This window comes from Babylonia areolata, chromosome 20 (genome assembly GCF_041734735.1).
Source record: "Babylonia areolata isolate BAREFJ2019XMU chromosome 20, ASM4173473v1, whole genome shotgun sequence".
In the NCBI taxonomy this organism is placed as follows: Eukaryota; Metazoa; Mollusca; class Gastropoda; order Neogastropoda; family Buccinidae; genus Babylonia; species Babylonia areolata.
The window spans coordinates 10,787,427-10,809,926 of NC_134895.1; the positions used below are offsets into that span (position 1 = coordinate 10,787,427).

At 45.5% G+C, this 22,500-nt stretch overlaps 1 protein-coding gene across 1 annotated transcript in view; it reads right to left on the bottom strand.

Moving 5' to 3' along the window:
• The window catches only part of LOC143295132 (potassium voltage-gated channel protein Shaw-like), a 133,918-nt gene that overhangs the window by 39,032 nt on the left and 72,386 nt on the right, over window positions 1-22,500 (bottom strand). Inside the window, exon 3 of the mRNA XM_076606696.1 lies at window positions 11,889-12,154. Coding sequence (XP_076462811.1) covers window positions 11,889-12,154 — 266 coding nt within the window. The remainder of the gene's footprint in view (window positions 1-11,888; window positions 12,155-22,500) is intronic.

A 22,500-nucleotide genomic window follows, 5' to 3' on the forward strand; every position in this document is an offset into this window, starting at 1 on the left:
TCTCATTGGTTTGCTTGGCACGTGTGGAAGAGGTCATCTTAGGTCTTCGTCTGATTGCCAGGTTAGATGAACACTGTTCTTGAGCGCGGTCTTGCCCTTTTTCTCAAGTTTGACTGGAAAACCAAACTGATTCATTCGGATGAGACGATCAACCGAAGCCCCCGTGTGCGTGTGCAGCACGAACATGGCGCCAATGAAGAAGAACCCATGGCAACAAAAGTCTTTTTCGTTGCTGTCGTCTTGTTGTTGTCTTGTTGTTTATGGATTGGTTGTCTGATGTCTAATGATCAGGGTTCGAGGCCCCGTTTTGGGCAAGGCGTTGTGTCTTTGAGAAAGGCTCTTACTCCGACTTTCCTTCACTCCATCCAGATGTGGATGGGAAACGTGACCTAGGCTGTGGAAGGTTGAAACGGCTGAAAGAGAGGAATAGGCCCAGCCTTCCTATACCGAACCATAGACGCAGAACATATGGATTCACTACCCCGATGGCCTTAAAAGGCTGTGGGTTCTTTAACCATTGCGTGATTAATTAATAGCAATGAAAATACGACAAAAAAAACACCCCAAAACAAACAATCCCCCCCAAAAAAAACAACAACACAACAACAACAAAAACCCACACAACAACAAACAAACAGACAAACAATCAACAACAACAACAAAAAAAACCCAAACAAACAAAAACCCCACAAAAAAACAAAACCAAAACCAAACCAAAACAAACACCCCCCCCCCCCACAAAAAACAAAAACAAAAGCAAAACAAAACAAACAAAACAAAAAACAACAAAAAACCAAACAAAACTGTGACCTTCCTCCAGCCAACTCAAAGAACATCTGCAAAGACAACAACACAACTCTCAAAGGTCCACAGAAACTGACATCACTTTCGAACATTCAGCCTCTTGATCAGTTTTGACTTTCCTTCAGTATATGAATTCGAAAAATACGTGTGACAACAATACGCGGTGCATAATAATCTATTCAGACTCCGAACTTTGCACACAGTTAATTGTGTCACAGTTTATTGTGTTAACCATCATATTGCTTTAAGAACTGGATATGTCTGATCCATTCTGAAAAAAAAGTCGAAGTATTGAATTGAATAATATGTCTAAAATATAACGTATTTTGGTCTTGATCACTGTTTAGTGTCAGACTAAGCGCAGCTTTGTGCATGTTTCTCATAAACATTGAACCGTTCCTGAATTACAAATTTGGACTGTTTTCAACAAGAAAAACTCTCCAAAAACAGGCACTCACACGAAAAATCATAAAATATTATATATTTTTTGATCTAGTGATTGACTTTTTAAAACAATTATTGATTCTTGTAATCATCATCATCATCATCATCTTTATCTTTATTTCTCAAGAATTTTCCTCAGACAATGAAGACACTTGAAGTGCAAACAGACATGCAGTTCCCTCTTGCGACATTTTGATGTGATATAAAAATGGCTGATATAAAAAAAAAAATATATATCAAGAAAAAATACACTATTTCTCGCCAACTTCCAAAAGACTGGAAAACATCAGAAAGGCTGGACTATAATTATCTTGTGGGTTATTTCTATAATAATTCAGAACCACAACAAAAACGAGGGCTGTCTCTGTGTGTACATACCAGACGCTCCAACCCAAATATGCTTGCTTCCTTCCACTCCCAACTGCGGATCATGTGGACCCAACCAATCTCTCTCGTTTATTCTCAGACGGGATTTCCAGGCCTGTATAGATCTATATTCTGGCTGAAAGTTGCTGATTTGTTTACCACCACCACCCGTCCAGTCCTCATTCCCCCCCCTCCCTCCCCCCTCCTCCACCCCCCCCCTCTCTCTCTCTCTTCATCTCTTCTTATTTCAATTTTTCTCTCGTTGACTTTTCTTGTGGCTTTTCTTTCTTTATTTTGTTCCCCAGGGATGAGTGGAAAAACGCATTCTTGTTATTGTGCTTGTCTCAATACCCTGGAAAAATAATATATCGTTCGTTCGTTCCCTCTGTCTCTGTCTCTCTCTCTCTGCCCTCAACTTCCATTTCTGTCTCTTCGCCCGTACTCTTCCAACCCTCTACGTCTCGTGGAATTTTTCTTTTCTCTCTCGCCCTCACACCCTCTCTCTCTCCCCCCCTCTCCAACCATATCCGTCTATACCTCACTTAACATTCTCTCCCTCTCTCTGCTCCATGTCCTCTCTCTGTGTGTGTGTGTGTGTGTGTGTGTGTGTGTGTGTGTGTGTGTGTGTGTGTGTGTGTGTGTGTGTGTGTGTGTGTGTGTGTGTGTGTGTGTGTGTGTGTGTGTGTTTCCCCTTTCTCTTCCGGATCACCTGATGTGGACAAAACTATTCCACACAGCTTCTCCACTGCTGTTATCATGCTGCCATGCCCCTGACGTCTTCCGCTCTGAATATTGATGAGGGAACAGTGCTGTGGTGATGAGGGGATGAGGGGGATGAGGGAACAGAGCTGTGGCGATGAGGGGATGAGGGAACAGTGCTGTGGTGATGAGGGAACAGAGCTGTGGTGATGAGGGGATGAGGGAACAGAGCTGTGGTGATGAGGGGATGAGGGAACAGTGCTGTGGTGATGAGGGAACAGAGCTGTGGTGATGAGGGGATGAGGGAACAGTGCTGTGGTGATGAGGGAACAGAGCTGTGGTGATGAGGGGACGGGGGAACAGTGCTGTGGTGATGAGGGGATGAGGGAACAGTGCTGTGGCGATGAGGGGATGAGGGAACAGAGCTGTGGTGATGAGGGGATGCGGGAACAGTGATGTGGTGATGAGGGAACAGAGCTGTGGTGATGAGGGGATGAGGGAACAGTGCTGTGGTGATGAGGGGATGAGGGAACAGAGCTGTGGTGATGAGGGGATGAGGGAACAGTGCTGTGGTGATGAGGGGATGAGGGAACAAAGCTGTGGTGATGAGGGGATGAGGGAACAGTGCTGTGGCGATGAGGGGATGAGGGAACAGTGCTGTGGCGATGAGGGAACAGAGCTGTGGTGATGAGGGGATGAGGGAACAGTGCTGTGGCGATGAGGGGATGAGGGAACAGAGCTGTGGCGATGAGGGGATGAGGGAACAGTGCTGTGGTGATGAGGGGATGAGGGAACAGAGCTGTGGCGATGAGGGAACGGGGGAACAGTGCTGTGGTGATGAGGGGATGAGGGAACAGAGCTGTGGTGATGAGGGGATGAGGGAACAGTGCTGTGGTGATGAGGGGATGAGGGAACACAGCTGTGATGATGAGGGAACAGATACTGAGGACATACAGTGTGCTGCCCAGAAATCAGAACACACAATCATGCGTAGGAGTTGGGGGGAGGGATGGGGGTAGGGGGGGGAGGGGGGAGGGGAGACTGATTTTATGTATGTGCGAGTTTAGATGTCTTGTGATGTTTGCGATCGATCTAAGTAAATTGTGATTCGTTTTTAAGTGCTGTGGAATGGTTTTAAACACTCTGGTTCAGCACTGTGATATGGAAATGTGCATTATTTAGGTACTGGGATGAATGACATGCATGATGACGAGTGTTGCGTTGTATACGATGGGTTTTTTTTGTACGTGTCTGGACATAGTGCTTGGCAGGATGTCTGTGCAGGGTTATGGATGTAAGTTTTTCATTTTAGTGTTTGATTGCACTGATGTCTTATTTGTCGGTCTTTTACATCGTACATTTTTACTGAGTGTGTTTTGCATGGAAAGGAGCTGTATGGATTGGATTCTTCTTCTTCTTCTTCTTCTTCTTCTTCTTCTCTCCTCCTCCTCCTCATTATTACATGGAAAGGAACTCTGTAGATTGGATTGCCATCATAATCATCGTCATTTTTCTTCTTCTTTTTCTTCTTCTTCTTCTTATCATCATCGCCATCATCATCATCACCATTACATTGAAAGGAGCTCTATAGATTGGATTACCATCATAATCATCATCATTTTTCTTCTTCTTCTCCTCCTCCTCCTCATCATCATAATTACCATCATCATTATCATCATTACATGAAAAGGAGCTTCATAGATTGGATTACCATCATAATCATCATCTTTTTTTCTTCTTCTTTTTCTTCTTATCATCATCATCATCATTACATGGAAAGAAGCTCTATAGATTGGATTACCATCATAATCATCATTTTTTTCTTTTCCTCCTCCCCCCCTCCTCCTCCTCCTCTTCTTCTTCTTCTTCTTGTAATCCCCAGTAGTTTACATCATGATGTATATCCCACCCAAGCCGACCTCAGACCATCTCAAGCTCTCTTTCGAAGAAGAGGACAATGTTACAGAAGGATAAGGCGTGCCCATACAGTGTCGTTTCAAGAATGAACCCTCTTAGGTAGAGATTAGAAAATCGTACGAAGCAGCCTAGCAAAGCCCCTCTTGTAGAAAGAAAAGAAAAGAAAAGAAATCTGTATACAGGAATATAGCTGTCCTCGGGCTCAAAATGAGAATACTTTGGAAGAGAACAGAAAACCGTACAGACGGAAATCACTCTTGAGAAAAAAAGAGAATGGAAAATCCTGTAGCAGACGAATATCATTACTATCATGGAAACGAAGAAAAGAAAAGAAAAGAAATCGTTACAGAGGGATATGATTGTTCGTAAAGTAGGGATCAGAAACTCCTATACTATATTGTGAAATCGTAGATAATCAGTCGCTATTCTGCCTATGCGTTATAGAACTATGGTTGTAGAAAATCAGAGGTAGTTCTACAACTGTGAAAACACACATTCCTTTGGGTCAGATAGTTTATCGTGGTTCTGATGTTCCCTGTGATCCATAAAGGTTGACTGTCAGTGTGTGTCATGAGTCATGAATCGAGGTATCATGTTCCATGTGTTTTTTCTTTGTTTATGATTTGTGTGTGTGTGTGTGTGTGTGTGTGTGTGTGTGTGTGTGTGTGTGTGTGTGTGTGTGTGTGTGTGTGTGTGTGTGTGTGTGTGTGTGTGTGTGTGTGTGTGTGTGTGTGTGTGTTTATGTTTTTAAATATCTCATTTAGATAAATACCTCTGCAGACTGCTACCGCATGGCACTGCACTGCAGTCGCGAAACGTGTTGTTGGTTGTCACTCTGCTGCACTGATCTGAAGTGTAGTGTGTAGAACTGATTTGCTATATTGGTGTTGGTGTACAAGTGATTAATATAACCTTCTACACAGGGGGAAGAAAGGGGGGGGGGGGGAGAAAAAAAAAGAAAAAGAGAAGAAAAAAAGAAAATAAAAAAGCAACAACAACAAAAAACCCCAACTGATATGCAGACGGAGGTAGACATACCCAGCATGCACACCCCCGAAAACGGAGTATGGCTGCCTACATGGCGGGGAAAATAAACAAAACGGTCATACACGTAAAATGTTACATGTCTGTCTGAGTGTATATGTGTGCGTGCCTGAAATCTGACTGAATGACACAGGAAACGAATGATGAGCGCCCAAAATGGCAGCCGTCAGTCAGCTCTACCCAGGTAGGCAGCCTGTTGTGCAAATTACCCCGTGTTTGTAAAGCGCTTAGAGCTTGGTCTCCGACCGAGGATAGGCGCTATATAAGTATCCATATCAATCAATCAGTTAATCAATGCCTCACAGAAAGCCAAACGAAAGTCTCCTGAAGGCACACAGTGGCTTCCATAGAAAGGAACACCTTCTTCTTCTTCTTCTTCTGCGTTCGTGGGCTGCAACTCCCACGTTCACTCGTATGTACACGAGTGGGCTTTTACGTGCATGACCGTTTTTACCCCGCCATGTAGTCAGCCATACTCCGTTTTCGGGGGTGTGCATGCTGGGTATATTCTTGTTTCCATAACCCACCGAACGCTGACATGGATTACAGGATCTTTAACGTGCGTATTTGATCTTCTGCTTGCATATACACACAAAAGGGGTTCAGGCACTAGCAGGTCTGCACATATGTTGACCTGGGAGATCGTAAAAATCTCCACCCTACACCCACCAGGCGCCGTCACCGTGATTCGAACCCGGTACCCTCAGATTGACAGTCCAACGCTTTAACCACTCGGCTATTGCGCCCGTCGGAAGGAACACCGCCACAGGCTGGAGATTCCATAGCCTTCAGCAGCCACAGGGGCTTGACAATGAACTCATATTCATAGTGTCTGGGGCCAGACATAGGAAGGCGGGGCCCAATCTTCTCCTTCCGCCGTTATCTTAACCTTCCCCAACCAAAGCCAGGTACCCATTCACACCTGGGTGGAGTGAGGACACAACACCATGCCGAAACGGGGCCTCGAACCCTGAGCACTGGTGAACACTGGATCAGCAAGGCCAACGCCTAACGGATTCTGCCACGATGCATGTACCCTAGTACCATGCGAAAGGATGAAATGCTTTATAACAACAAAAATGATAACAATAACGAGAAAGAAACAGCAAGGGATATCGAAGCCGTTTTCAGGAATAGTGTAGAACATTGCGTGTTGGGGGGTAAGTATGGGAGGGGGTGCAGATGGTGATTTTGCATCCATGCGACAGAACAGGGCTTCTTTTTCGAAGAACACAGTTTTATTTGCGCCACACCTGAAAACAACAACAACAACAACAACAACAACACACACACACCAAAAAACAACAAACAACCCCCCCGAAAAAGTCGTGTACACCTGGCTCACAACGATCTTCTTCTGCGTTCACTCGTATGCACACGAGTGGGCTTTTACGTGTATGACGGTTCTTTACCCCGCCATGTAGGCAGCCATACTCCGTTTTCGGGGGTGTGCATGCTGGGTATGTTCTTGTTTCCATAACCCACCGAACGCTGACATGGATTACAGGATCTTTAACGTGCGTATTTGATCTTCTGCTTGCATATACACACGAAGGGGGTTCAGGCACTAGCAGGTCTGCACATATGTTGACCTGGGAGATCGTAAAAATCTCCACCCTTTACCCACCAGGCGCCGCCACCGTGATTCGAATCCGGGACCCTCAGATTGACAGTCCAACGCTTTAACCACTCGGCTATTGCGCCCGTCTGCTCACAACGATCAATCAATACACAAGGAGCAGTAAACCACATGAAGATTTGAACTGTGTACATGTTTTGCTCATACGCTCGAGAACAATTTCAGACAACATTTCTACTTCATAGCAGTAATTAGATTCTCCTTAACTTTAAGGTGCTTTTCTCTACCCACAATTAAACAACCCACAACGACAAGACAAACAACAATAGTCAGATAAATCGCGTGGGTGGTATGTACAGCTGTCTGCTAGAAAGAGAATCGGTAATGTCCACAGAGACACGGCCGCTCCAAGAACCATTGCGTGCAGGACAGAGTGTGTGTTTAATTATCCGTGACAGTACTGTGCCTCGCTTTTCTCTCCGTACATTAACGTCACGCCAGCCAGTCCCGAGAGATACAGACACTTGCGGGTACTGGTCTTGTACTTTGGAGCTACACTCAAAGATGCATCTGTGGCATAAATCATTGTATTGTATTATTCTTTTTGTCACAACAGATTTCTCTGTGTGAAATTCAGGCTGCTCTCCGCAGGGAGAGCGCGTCGCTACACTGAGAGCGCCACCCGTTTTTTCGTATGTTTTTTTTTCTGCCTGCAGTTTTGTTTGTTTTCCTACCGAAGTGGATTTTTTGCGACCGAATTTGGCCAGGGACAACCCTTTTGTTGCCGTGGGTTCTTTTACGTGCGCTAAGTGCATGCTGCACACGGGACCTCGGTTTAGCGTCCAGATCACCACTCAAGGTCTAGTGGAGGGGGAGAAAATACTGGCGACTGTTAGGTTCGAACCAGCGCGCTCAGATTCTATCGTTTCCTAGGCGGACGCGTTACCACTAGGCTAACACATACTCAACTGTTTCACTAACCTCGGCGTCAACCAGGTCTGAGGGATACAGACACCTGCGATACTGCTCAGGTAGTTTAAAAAAAGCACCTGTGGGTACAGATGATAAACGTCTGTTTGACTACTGGTCCAAGCGTCAGCCAGGCCCGAGAGATACAGATACCTGTGGTGCTGGTCAGGAGATTTGAATTCTGTAGTGTGAAGGACACTTGACTTTGTGAGTTCCAGTCTCAGCACAGTCAGCTCTGGGTTTAGAAAACCAGCCGGGAACGAAACACACACACACACACACACACACACACACACACACACACACACACACACACACACACACACACACACACAGTGATAACCCACGACAGGATTCGAACCCTCTACACCATCTCAGTCGGCCGTCCATGACCCTTACCACTTCGCCACAGCGGATGTAATGCATTATCATGCTGTGTATGATGGCTGGTTCAATAGAATATATTGTATTGTCAAAACAGATTTCTGTGTGTTGAGATCGGACTGCTTTCCCTAGGGAGATAGCGTCGCTTCAGTGAGAGCGCCACCAATCTTTTCTTTCTTTTTTTTCTGATTGCATGTGTATTTGTTTTCCTATCAAACCTGATTTGTCTACAGAAATTTGCCAGGGACAACCTTTTGTTGCAATGGGTTCTTTTACGTGCGATGAATGCATTCTACACATCAGACCTCGGTTTGTTGTCTCATCTAGCGTTCAGACCACCTCTCAAGGTCTAGTGGCTGGGGAGAAAATTCTGGAAAGTGTAGGATTCGTTCCAGTGCGCTCAGATTCCCTCGCTTCCTTGGTGGACGCATTACCTACAACTAGGCCACCATTATTCACGTTAAAACTCTGTTGCATGGAGATCCTGTTCTCCAAAATCATACAAATATATTCATATTTCAAACTGTTCACCAGTTTATCTCCGATTCAAACAGATTTTAGCTTAGAAAGTATTGTGAAGAAAGGGTACAACATGATTCTATTCGTAAAATATATGTTGGATTTATTTGACTGACCAAATATTCAAAGTTGAATGGATTGGCCAATGATCTGTTAGAATTTTCTCCTCTCCCCTCTGTTCCCCCTCCCCCACCACCTTACCCACCATTCTTCTAAATTTTCTTCTTCTTCTTCGCGTTTTTCTTCTATTAGGCCAATTACTCTGGTGATAATAAATTTAATCTCATGTTAATATTGATATTAGCATTATTTTACTATATTATGTACTGTTTGTTTATTTGTTTTTTTTCCATTATTTCATTACTTACTGTTTATGAATGTTATTTGATACAAGTCATAATATGGTTCATCAGCCGTCATGATAAAATTGAAGTGCAACGTTGTGAGCACAGTATAAGCTTTAAGCTTGTTGATGCTCTTTTGTCATTCATTTGCATTGTAATCATGTGTATTGTTGAATAATTAAAGATTATTTAAACCAGCTAGGCCACCACTTCAACGATAGTTGCACAGAGTGCTTCAATCGTCATGTGATGTACGACAGGCTTTAACGTACGACCACGCCACGACACACTGAGCGGAGCGTGTAGGGTCCTCCTAATCAGCAACAACAACAGACCCCCTAGCTAAATCCCCAGACAGTCGCATCATGCACACACAGTCATGCGTCACGCACGGACGACCCGATATGCCCAAACGTCGAGCTGTGAATTGTACTGGCACTGGTGATACATTATGCATTGTTCGCTAGATCGTAGAACTGGAGCCAGGGATACATTATTGACAGTGGTTTGCAATGAGACGCTTGTGGATTTGTTGTCACGATCGGGGTGGGGGGTGGGGGGGTGGGGGTGGGGGGGGAAACAACGAGAGCGGTGGCGATTGAATATTGATAATCAGTTAGTGAGCTTGCTTGGGTATTGCTGGAAATGATTCCAACCCTTTTGTGTGTGTGTGTGTGTGTGTGTGTGTGTGTGTGTGTGTGTGTGTGTGTGTGTGTGTGTGTGTGTGTGTAATTATGTGCCGTACATAACTTGTGTATGTCAGTGTGTGTGTGTGTGTGGGGGGGGGAGGTGTTTACTAGTAAACCAGAATTGCAGTAACCAAGAGAGAGAGAGATAGAGGGAGAGGGGAGAAGAGAGAGAGAGAGAGAGAGAGAGAGAGAGAGAGAGAGAGAGAGAGAGAGAGAGAAACCAGTGCACTAAAACATGTGACGACCCGAAGCAATACACCACAACGTGGTACAAAGTTGACCCAAATCAGCTCTCCACAACACCGTAAAATGATGACCCGAAACAGCACTATACCACACGAAAACAGCACTCTACAACACGAAAACAGCACTATACCACACGAAAACAGCACTCTACAACACGAAAACAGCACTATACCACACGAAAACAGCACTCTACAACACGAAAACAGCACTATACCACACGAAAACAGCACTCTACAACACGAAAACAGCACTATACAACACGAAAACAGCACTCTACAACACGAAAACAGCACTATACCACACGAAAACAGCACTATACCACACGAAAACAGCACTCTACAACACCGTATAACGATTACCCAAAACTGCACACCACAGTACCGTACAAAATGATCCCAAACAACACACCTCGAAGACAAGAGACGACCAAAACCAGCACAACTCAAAAGAAGATGACCGAACAAGACAGGAAACGACCCAAAACCGTACGGGCACACCACGACATGACGCGACTCTAACCACCGAAACACAAAGGACACAACCCGATCTAAAACAGTACACCCACAACGGGACAGGACAAGAAGAAGGAACAAAACCCAAACCAGCACAGCACAAGTAGACATTCCCCAATACAGTGCACACACACAACAGGGCAGGACAAGGAGAACATACAACACCCAAACGAGTACACCCACTGAGTATGACCCCCGAAACAGCACACCCACAACAGGACAAGAACGAGGAGAACCAACACTACCTAAACGAGTATATCTACTGACAATGACCCCAGAACAGTACGCCCGCAACGGGACAACACAAGGCAAACAAAATCTCTGTCTCTGTCTGTCTGTCTCTCTCTCTTGGTTAAAGCATTTCTGGTTTACTAGTAAACAGTTCAACCACAACTAGACAGGACAAGAACAAACAACACCCAAACGAACAAACCCAACTGCTCATGATCCCCAAACAGTATAACAACAACTAGACAGGATAAGGAGACAAAAAAAACAGACCACACCCAAACGAGTACACCCATTGCCATAGCCCCCAAAACAGTACACGCACAACGGGACAGGACAGGACAAGGAGAATCACGTAACACCCAAACGAGCTCACCCATTGCCATGACCCCCAAAACAAACAACACACAAACGAGCACACCCACTGACATGGCCCCAAATCGGTACAACTACATCATGAAAGACAAACAACACCAAAACGAGCACACCCACTGACATGGTCCCATATCAGTACACCAACATCATGAAAGACAAACAAACAACACCCAAACGAGCACACCAAACTGTCATGGCCCCAAAACAGTACACCCACAACATGGAGGACAAACAAGCAAACAACGAAACAACACCCAAACGAGCACACCAAACTGTCATTGCCCCAAAACAGTACACCCACAACATGGAGGACAAACAAGCAAACAACGAAACAACACCCAAACGAGCACGCCAAACTGTCATGGCCCCAAAACAGTACACCCACAACATGGAGGACAAGCAAGCAAACAACGAAACAATTCCCAAACGAGCACACCCAACTGCCTATGACCCCCGAAACAGTACACCCACAACACAACACCCTAACAAACACACCCCACTGACCATGACCCACAATATAGAACACCTACAACGGGACAGGACAGGACAAGGAGAAACGCAACACCAAACGAATGCACACCACTGCCCATGATCCCCCAAAACAGAACACCCAAAACGGGACAGGACAAGACAGGACAAGGAGAAACACAACACCCAAATGAGTATACACCACTGCCTATGATCCCAGAACGGGACAAGGACAAGGAGGAACAAATAAACACACAAACAAATCAACAACACACCAGCACAGGAACACCCACTGACTGACCATGGCCATCTTGGAGGTGCGCGGGTGGTCCATGATGAGCCAGACTCTCATCTGGAAGCGGCGCCAGCCTTGCAGGTGGTCGATGTCGACGTTGTAGGACTCCTTGACCAGCGAGTGGTTGAAGGAGTCCAGGATGGCCTGGTTCTCGATGTAGGAGCGGTAGTGACGCCAGCAGCACGCCTTGATCTCCATCTCGTCGATCTGCCAGAAGTCCAGCTCCCGCTTCACCACCGCCCCGCACACCTCCAGAGGCACGTGCAGCTCCCCTGTACAGAGAGAGAGAGAGAGAGAGTGAGTGAAGACCTTGGTGGTTTGAATAGAAAGAATAGAATAGAATATGTCTTTATTACCAAGTGTACCGGGGTCACAAAGAATATTGGAGGGCGGGGTGGGGGGGCTTGCGGAGAGGAGGGTGGGGGTGATGGTACATGAAAAACAAAACAAAAAAACAACAACAAAAAAACCCCAACAAAAAACCACACGAAAATCATACACAATCATATATACAGCAGGAGTTGTGATACATGCATGTGCATATCAATACAAGAACTTGCGCACACTCACACATGCGTGCGCGCGCGCGCGCACACACACACACATTATTTGAAAATAATACAGTGAATTTATCCTGTTTGTTAATGTTTGGGGGTAACTGCCTATTGATTTCTGGCATGTATACATCGCACAATGCTGTATTTCTTGTATGGCTACTCTTTTGTTTCATCTTTTCTTCCTCCAAACGTTATGTCTTGTGTATGTCTTTAGCGAACAGCTGGTGTGGCCATGGTAAACTGTTATGAGCACAATACTAATTGTTATCTGTATTTGTATTAGTTACATGAAATAAATACAACATGTTCATGTGCCCCTTCAGTTTCTCCTGAAATAAACACATCCTGTCGTTTTTTTTTTTTTTTTTTTTTTCCCAAACTGATACTAACCTTTATTCAAGATTGGCGGAACAAGAATACATAGAAAAATCCTGACAAGGGAAAAAACCTCTCCGATCCCCCCCTTTTTCCCGTCTTTCTTCTCTCCCCTCTCCTCCTCTCTCTTCGTCTTCTCTCCTCTCACCAAAGTGAAAAGTTGGTTGGTGTATTTGTGCTGTCCTGTGTTGTGTTGCGTTGTGCTGTGTTGTTTTGTGCTGTGCTGTGCTGTGTTGCGTTGTGTTGCGTTGTGTTGTGCTGTGTTGTGTTGCGTTGTGCTATGCTGTGCTGTGTTGTATTGTGCTGTGCTGTGTTGTGTTGCGTTGTGCTGTGTTGTTTTGTGCTGTGCTGTGTTGTGCTGCGTTATGCTGTGTTGCGCTGTGCTGTGCTGTGTTGTGCTGTGTTGCGTTATGTTGTGCTATGCTGTGCTGTGTTGTGCTGTGCTGTGTTGTGTTCTGCTGTGTTGTGTTGCGTTATGTTGTATTGTGCTGTGCTGTGTTGTGTTGTGCTGTGATGTGCTGTGCTGTGCTGTGTTGTGTTGTGCTGTGTTGTGTTGTGCTGTGCTGTGTTGTGCTGTGCTGCGCTGTGCTATAGTTGTATTGCGTTGTGCTGTGCTGTGCTGTGTTGCGTTAACCCAACCCCCTCCGCTGCCTTCTCTCATACAATACATCATTATATTGCATTGCGCTGTATTGTATTGCATAGCCATGCACAGCTACTTTTCGGACATAGCCACGTATAGCTCACTATCCGACCCACAGACAAGCAGAACAGACAGAAAGGGGGGGAAAAGAAATCCCCTCCCCCTTCCTTCCCCCGCCAGCCCCACATTATTCCATGCATGCTGGCTGTGTCCAGCGCTGACTGACGGATGTTGGATGGTGAGGTTGGTTATCACCAGCTGATTTATTCATGTGCACGCCCCTCTGCCTTATCAGCCCTGCTGCAGCCAGCTTGTGTAAAGGACAGAGGGTGCTGCGATAGCATCACGCGCATACTGACACCAGTACCACCACCTGCCATGGGGGGAATCAGACGAATGAAGTGGTGTCGGTTTTTGTCGTGGTTGGCTAACAGTATGCAGGGAGGAGAGAGAGAGAGAGAGAGAGGTTGCTGGTGAGGCTGGGCTGGTGAGTGAACGTACATGCTAATGTGGTTAAAAGGTCAAAGGTGCCACAGCCATTGGTCTCACAAAGCTTGTCAACAAGACCATGACAAGTTCTCATGCATAAAAAAAAGACTTCTGGTTCCAAAGATTTTTACGGCCATCTGGGCAGTGAGTTCTTATCCACTTTGACTAAGGGCTTTGCCTGCACTATGTATGGAAGGCCCCGAGGGCCCAGTCCTCTTCTTCCACGCTTTTAACCCCTTGAGTGCCACAGCATGTATCACCTACGTGCATAGTAACGTCACTGATGAAGGCCGGGAAATAACTCTGGAAGGCTGAAAATTCATACAGTTTATCTAGAGCGGTATATCTCCAGACCATTTTCTCAGTTTTAGGCTTATTGTTTCGGAAAGTTATATGATTCGAAGCACCACTTTCTACTGTTTTTTCTCCAGAACTGAAGGGGTTAACTTGAACCTTCCCCAACTGAAGTCAGGTACCCATTCACACCTGGGTGGAGTGAAGAAAATTCGGAGTGAAGCACCTTTCCCTAGGAGCCAGTTGCATTGCTCGGACGGAAGAGCCTAGTATGGTCGAAACCCGCTACTAACTGTGTGTAGTATGGAACTGACCAATGGCGTAGTTCAGTGAACGTAAGCATTTAGTCACGTGTAACTGTCAAAAAGTTAGAAGCAAGCAATGCAACTGGCTCCAGGACACACAACACCAAACGGAGCCACGAACTGGTCAACAATGGATATGATGATGATGATGATGATGATGATAATAATAATAAAATGTAGGCTTATATAGCGCAGAACCCCCATCTCAGATGGGGCTCACCACGCTTTACAATAAAAGATACAAATTTAAGACTATTTGTCGTAAAATATGTACAAAGTCACAACAGTTTCACATGACATTGGCAAAGATATACATATGTAAGACTAAATGACATAATAAAAAATGGAAACTGACACAGGCGCCATCACAGTCTCAAATCACACAGATGCAAATCACAGCAAAACAAAGCACATCACATTCACCATTGTCAAAAATAAACACCAGGGAACCAGGTATCACGAAAAACACACCAAAATCATCACAGATGCGTACAGATCAACACAAACAGCAAATCCAGCAACAAAATCACAGCAAGCATATGCAGATGGAAACGTTTCAGTGAGAAAAGTACAGTTTGAAAAGATATGTTTTGAGTGCTCTCTTGAATGCGGGTGTTGGGGTGTACACACACCGATATACCGGTAGACTGACCGATGGACAAGAGTCCTGGTCAAACAAGCAGGACAGACAGAAGGGGAGTTGGAAAGAAATCCTCCTTGCCCCCCCCCACCCCCCCACCAACCCCCACCCCCTCGCCCCCACATTATTCCATGCATGGTGGCACGGCCCAGCGCTGACTGACGGATGTTGGATGGTGAGGTTGGTTATCACCAGCTGATTTATTCATGTGCACGCCCCTCTGCCTTATCAGCCCTGCTGCTGCCAGCTTGTGTAAAGGACAGAGGGCGCTGCGATAGCATCACGAGCATACTGACACTAACACCACCTGCCACGGGGGTGGGGGTGGCGGTGGCGGGGGGTCGGGGGGTAGGAGGGGTGCGGCGGGGGGGGGGGGGGGGGGGGCAGACGAATGGAGTGGTGTCGGCTTTGGTTGTGGACATTGGCGAACATTATGCAGCGAGTAGAGAGAGCAAGCAACAGAGCGGGAGAGAGAGAGAGAGAGAGAGAACACTGAACACTGAAATGTTTAATGTCATTAGCTGTAAAGCTCTAGTGACATAGCAGGTACAAATCAGAACAAAAATAGTGCAATACATAAAAAAAAATGGAACCGAAGGGAAAATACATGTCGTGGATATTGCCACAAAAACGGTGAAAGGAGAGGACTGGGCCGAATGCCGAGCCGGAAGCAGAATGGATATGAATTCACACACTTCCTTCCCTCGACTCACTCTGGTTCCATGACCGTATAAAACTGCTGTGGTGTGGTGTGTGTAACCTTTTTTTTTTACTGACATCTGTGTGATTTGAGGAGGTATGCTTTGAGTGTCGTGTGACGTCACCCGGGTACGTCAGTTGCACAGTCATGTTCCGTGCAATCAGGACAATGACTGTGTGACACTGTATCCTGCGTGTGGGGATTATAGCCAGTGTGTGTTGTTTGAGATGATGAGTGCGTTGTCATTGTGTTTGTGTGCGTGTGCGTGTGTGTGTGTGTGTGTGTCAATGTGTGATTGTTGTGTGGACATAACGCTTATTCACACATGCACACACACGCGCGCGCCATAGAACTGAGACTGACTTCCCTCTCCCCTCCCCCCGCCCCCCACCACGCCCACTCCCCTACTCCCACCCTCCCACCCCCGTCGATGTCACTGGACTTCTGATCCTGTGTTCACCAGTCCAATGCTCCGTTTGGTGTTGTGTCCTTTGGGAAAGACATTTTCCTCCGAATTTTTCCACACTCCACGCAGATGTGCTTGAATACCTGACTCAGGGAAGGTTCAAGTTCTTCTTCTTCTTCTTCGCTCGTGAGCTGCAACTCCCACGTTCATTCGTAGTTACACGAGTGGGCTTTTACGTGTATGACCGTTTTTACCCCCGCCATGTAGGCAGACATACTCGGTTTTCGGGGGATAAGGTTCAAGTTAAAAGCGGCGAAGCGGAGGAATGGGCCCCGAATTCCTTTAGTGCCGAGCCCTCAGTCACAGTGGTTATGAATTGAGCGCCACCCAGACCACCGCCGGCAATCACACAGAGAGAGTGGAGGAGAAGAAACGTGAATATAGCCCAGCTGTCAATCATCCCCAAGCAACACACACACACACACACACACGCACACACACACACACACACACACACACACACACACACACACACACACACAACTCATTCACAACTGGATGGACTGAGGGAAAATCAAGACCAAAACGCCTTTCCGAAGGACACACAACACCATGCCTTGAACGTTGAACCCTGGTCACTGATGCGCTACTGAATCAGATGTCCAGCGCCTGACCTACTCTCTGGCACGGCTCCTATTCATTGAGACGCAAGCGTGATTCAGGCTTACACTGCTACACATGTCAGTTGCACGTGAGACAGACTCGAGAGTTGTGTCAGTTGCATGTGAAACCTCCGCCTAAAATATATCAAGTGGAGTGATGGCCTTAGACGTAACACGTCCTCCAATGAAGCGAGATAATCTGAGCGCGCTGGTTCGAATCACGGCTAAGCCGCCGATATTTTCTCCCCCTCCACTAGACCTTGAGTGGTGGTTTGGACGCTACTCATTCACTTAGCGCACGTAAAAGAACCCACGGCAACAAAAGTGTTGTTCCTAGCAAAATTCTGTAGAAAAATCCACTTCAATAGGAAAAACAAATAAAACTGCTCGCAGGAAAAAATACAAAAAAGGGTGGCGCCGTAGGGTAGCGACGCGCTCTCCCCTAGGGAGAACAGCCCGAATTTCACACAGAGAAATCTGTTGTGATAAAAAGAAATACAAAATACAAAATGTAATATATATATATATATATATGTGTGTGTGTGTGTGTGTGTGTGTGTGTGTACACATATATATGAAGGATATTAGTCCATGGGTAAGACAGCCATCATTATAAGCATTGTTAGTTGCACGTGAGGCAGACGTGTGATCAGTGTGTCAGTTGCACGTGAGGCAGACTTGTGATTCAGCGTGCTAGTTGCACGTGAGGCAGACGTGTGATCAGTGTGTCAGTTGCACGTGAGACAGACGCGTGATTCAGTGTGCTAGTTGCACGTGAGGCAGACGTGTGATCAGTGTGTCAGTTGCACGTGAGACATACACGTGATTCAGCGTGCTAGTTGCACGTGAGGCAGACGTGTGATCAGTGTGTCAGTTGCACGTGAGACAGACGCGTGATTCAGTGTGCTAGTTGCACGTGAGACATACACGTGATTCAGCGTGCTAGTTGCACGTGAGGCAGACGTGTGATCAGTGTGCTAGTTGCACGTGAGACAGAGACGTGATTCAGTGTGCTAGTTGCACGTGAGGCAGACGTGTGATCAGTGTGCTAGTTGCACGTGAGACATACATGTGATTCAGCGTGCTAGTTGCACGTGAGGCAGACGTGTGATCAGTGTGCTAGTTGCACGTGAGACAGACACGTGATTCAGTGTGCTAGTTGCACGTGAGACAGACGCTTGCATGTCAGTTGCTCCGGAACATGAGCACGTGTCAGTCAAAAGTCATCTCCAAAGTGACCGCCTTGGTGGAAAGGAGGGAAAAGAGGGGGTGAGGATGTGTGTGTGTGTGTGTGTGTGTGTGTGTGTGGGTGGTTGATTGGGTAGGTGGGCTTTATCTGTTTTCGGTTTGTTCACTTTTATTTGGGGGTGGGGGTGGGGGGCGCGGAGGTTACCATGTGACTGTGACCGCCACGGACAGGGCACCCCGTTAGGCTCCCAACAATGCACTGACAACGACGTGACACTTAAAACTCTTGTTGCCCCCCCCCCCCCCCCCCCGTACCCCCCCTCCCCCCGTCCACCCCCCCTGGCTGTTCAACAAGGGAACGAGCACCCTCCCCGCCCCATGCCCCCCCACGTCGGCACACCACTCCACCCCCAGCCCCCCACACCCCCACGAAAGGTACGTGTGCCAGTCATTTCATCTGTATTCATGAGGCGCGTGTCTGACGTGACGCTGCAAACTTAAAAAAAAAAAAAATTAAAAAAAAGAAAGAAAAAATTTCATGTTGTATTCACGTGATGTGAACTCTTCCACCACACAGATACCGCGTGGGTTTTTCCCTGACGCTGTCATTTATTTCATTGGAGGCAAACACACACAGGTCAGCTTTTTGACTCACTTGTGTAAACAAAGTGAGTCTATGTTTTAACCCGGTGTTCGGTTGTGTGTGTGTGTGTGTGTGTGTGTGTGTGTGTGTGTGTGTGTGTGTCCGTGTGTCCGTGGTAAACTTTAACATTGACATTTTCTCTGCAAATACTTTGTCAGTTGACACCAAATTTGGCATAAAAATAGGAAAAATTCAGTTCTTACCAGTCATCTTGTTTAAAACAATATTGCACCTCTGGGATAGGCAAAAAAAAAAAATAAAAAAAGAAGCCTAATTATATGCAAACTGCATTTACTGTTATATTTATATTTTTTGTATTCTCTAAACTTGGCACTTTGACCTCTTATTCTGACACAACAACAAGAGGAGTCATTATTATCATTTTTTGTTCAAACAGGAACTTCTTTTGCTAAGCATGGAATTTTTATTTATTTTGCAAACGTTTTGGTGCAGATAGTAAAAAAGGGAAATTACTCTGTAATTAATGCTAGGGGACTTAATTTATCACAAGTGAGTCTTGAAGGCCTTGCCTCTCTTGTTTGTTGTTGTTGTTTTGTTTTTTGAGCACCCCACGTGTACACAAAAGCTATGTGGGATAATGGGTTATGCATTGGAACTGCTGATCCAGTCTTCACATACTAGCGTTCAGCATTCGGCTTGGTGGTGTGTCATTTGCAAGGGGCAGTTTACTGCGATTTTTCAGTCTTCGTCCGGGGGGTACCCGTTATGCCGCCGTCCCGTTATGCCGCCGTCCCGCTTTATTCCCTTTCGCTTTTCATCACATGCGCGTGAAAAGTGATATATGACAGTAGCAGTTTTCACAAATGACGTATATTATGATGTAAACACTGAATGACACTAAAACTCGCCATTTAGAGGCGGGCTCGTGCAAATGCAAACTAAATGATAAAAACTATGTATTCAGGACAAATGTAATACTTTCAATTTTCTACATTTTTAATGAGAAACAAAACCAATAACAAGCAAAAAGAAAAAAGTGTGCTAGAAACGAATTTTAAAGGAAAGTTTCTTGTACAGATCATTTCTCCACTAGTATCTATAGCCCAAAACAAGGAAATGGCGGAAACAATCTTCCAATGTACACGTGTACAAATGTGCAAATGTAAAATGTAAAATGCCCTGGTACCGAAAGGGAATAAAATCATATTACCGCAGACCCATTGTCAAACAATCTCTCTCTCTCTCTCTCTCTCACATACACACACACAGACACATACCCAATCACACTAAAAAAAAAATAAAAGATCATAACAACCAATGTTTGTCCCAAACAAATTTTCTTGTGACAAAAGACAATCCGTAAACGGGTCGGCGGCACTTCGTCCCACCCAGGAATCTTCTTCTTCTGCGTTCGTGGGCTGCAACTCCCACGTTCACTTGTATATACGCGAGTGGGCTTTTACGTGTATGACTGTTTTTAACCCGCCATGTAGCGGCAGCCATATTCTGTTTTCGGAGGTGTGCATGCTGGGTATGTTCTTGTTTCCATAACTCACCGAACGCTGACATGGATTACAGGATCTTTAACGTAAGTATTTGATCTTCTCCTTCTACACGCGAAGGGGGTTCAGGCACTGGCAGGTCTGCACATTATGTTGACCTTGGGAGATCATAAAAAATCTCCACCCTTAACTCACCAGGCGCCGTCACCGTGATTCGAACCCTGGACCCTCAGATTGAAAGTCCAACGCTTTAACCATTCAGCTATTGCACCCGTCATCCCACCCAGGTATGAATGGGTACCTGACTTGGGTTGGGTAAGGCTGAAACAGAAGGAGAGAATAAAACCAGCCTTCTTGTGCCGAGCCCCAGACATTGGATATAAATCCTGTATTCCCTGCTGGCTGTGAAGTCAAGGGGACCTTCACTAGTTTTTTTTTTCTCTCTGTGTGCATGTGTGTGTACATGCGTGTGTGTGTGTGTGTGTGTTTATGAGTGTGTGTTTATGAGTGTGTGCACACACACACACGTGTTTTGTGTGTGTGTATGCATGCATACTCACGTGTTGGCGAGCGCTCCTACTGCACAGACAGCCATACTCAAGAAAAAGAGAAATAAAATAAAGAAACAGAAGAAAAAAAAAGACAAGAAAGGCAAGGCCTTCTAGACTCACTTGTGATACACTTTTAAAAAAAATCCAAGTTTTTATGTATTGAGTATAATGCATTTACTGTTATATTTATATTTTTTGTATTCTCTAAACTTGGCACTTTGATCTGATATTCGACCCAACAAAGGATCTGTCATTATTATCATTTTTTGTTCAAACAGGAACTTCTTTTGCTAAGCATGGAAGTTTTATTTATTGCAAACGTTTTGGTGAAGATAGCAGAACAAGGGAAATTACTCTGCTGGGGAACTTAGTTTGCTTTAAACTGATCTTTCTCATCTTAAACATTACATTTTGAAATTATACTCAATACATAAAAAGCTTGGATTTAAAAAAAAAAGTGCATCACAAGTGAGTCTTGAAGGCCTTGCCTCTCTTGTTTCAAAATGTAATGTTTAAGATGAGAAAGATCAGTTTAAAGCAAATTAACTCCACTAGCATTACAGAGTAATTTCCCCTTTTTACTATCTGAACCAAAACGTTTGCAAAATAAATAAAAATTCCATGCTTAGCAAAAGAAGTTCCTGTTTGAACAAAAAATGATAATAATGACTGCTCTAGCTGTTGGGTCAGAATATCGGATCAAAGTGCCAAGTTTAGAGAATACAAAAAATATAAATATAACAGTAAATGCAGTTTGCATATAATTAGGCTTCATTCTTTATTTTTTTTGTGCCAATCCCAGAAGCGCAATATTGTTTTAAACAAGATGACTGGAAAGAACTGGATTTTTCCTATTTTTATGCCAAATTTGGTGTCAACTGACAAAGTAGTTGCAGAGAAAATGTCAATGTTAAAGTTTACCATGGACACACAGACACACAGACACACACACACAGACAACCGAACACCGGGTTAAAACATAGACTCACTTTGTTTACACAAGTGAGTCAAAAAGAAAAAAGAAGGATGAAGAAGGGAGCGGAGATGACGAAGAAGAAGCAAAACGCCCCCCGCATCCCCCCCCCCCCCCCAAAAAAAAAAAAGAAAAAAGAAAAAAAGGAAAAGAAAACAGCATGAGTCAGAGGGGTAAGTAAAAAAAAAAAGAAAAGAAAAAAAAAAAGCGCTTTCCAACCTTCCGCATTTTCTTCGCGTGTGTGTCAACGATATCATTACTCCTCTGGGAGTGCTCAGTCACCTCCCGTGCCTCCACATTCACCCGCCCCCCCCCCCCCCCCCCCCCCGCTCCACAACCCCCGTTCCCCACCCTTCCGTCCGCCACCTCCCCCTTCCCTCCCTCCACCACCCTGCCATCGGACACTGAATGGGGAAAACACTGTGTCTGGACCGGCCAGAAAACAGCGAGGCAATGCATCCATTACCCTCCCCACAGGACACGGCAAAGAGCCCTCTCATCTGATGTTTTTCTCTCCTATGGCTGGGTGAGCCTCGTTTCGTCGTAATCCTCGCAACAGTTTGTCAGTCTGTGCCTTCAGGGGCAGGTGACTGTCTCTGATGAGTTCTGCCCCCCCCGCCCCCCCCCCAACTCCCTCCCTCCCCCCACGCACTTTTTTTGTGTGGTCTGTCAGTGATTGGGTTGTGGATCACGGCAGCAATAATCTTGATGCGATAAGTTGTTGTTGGC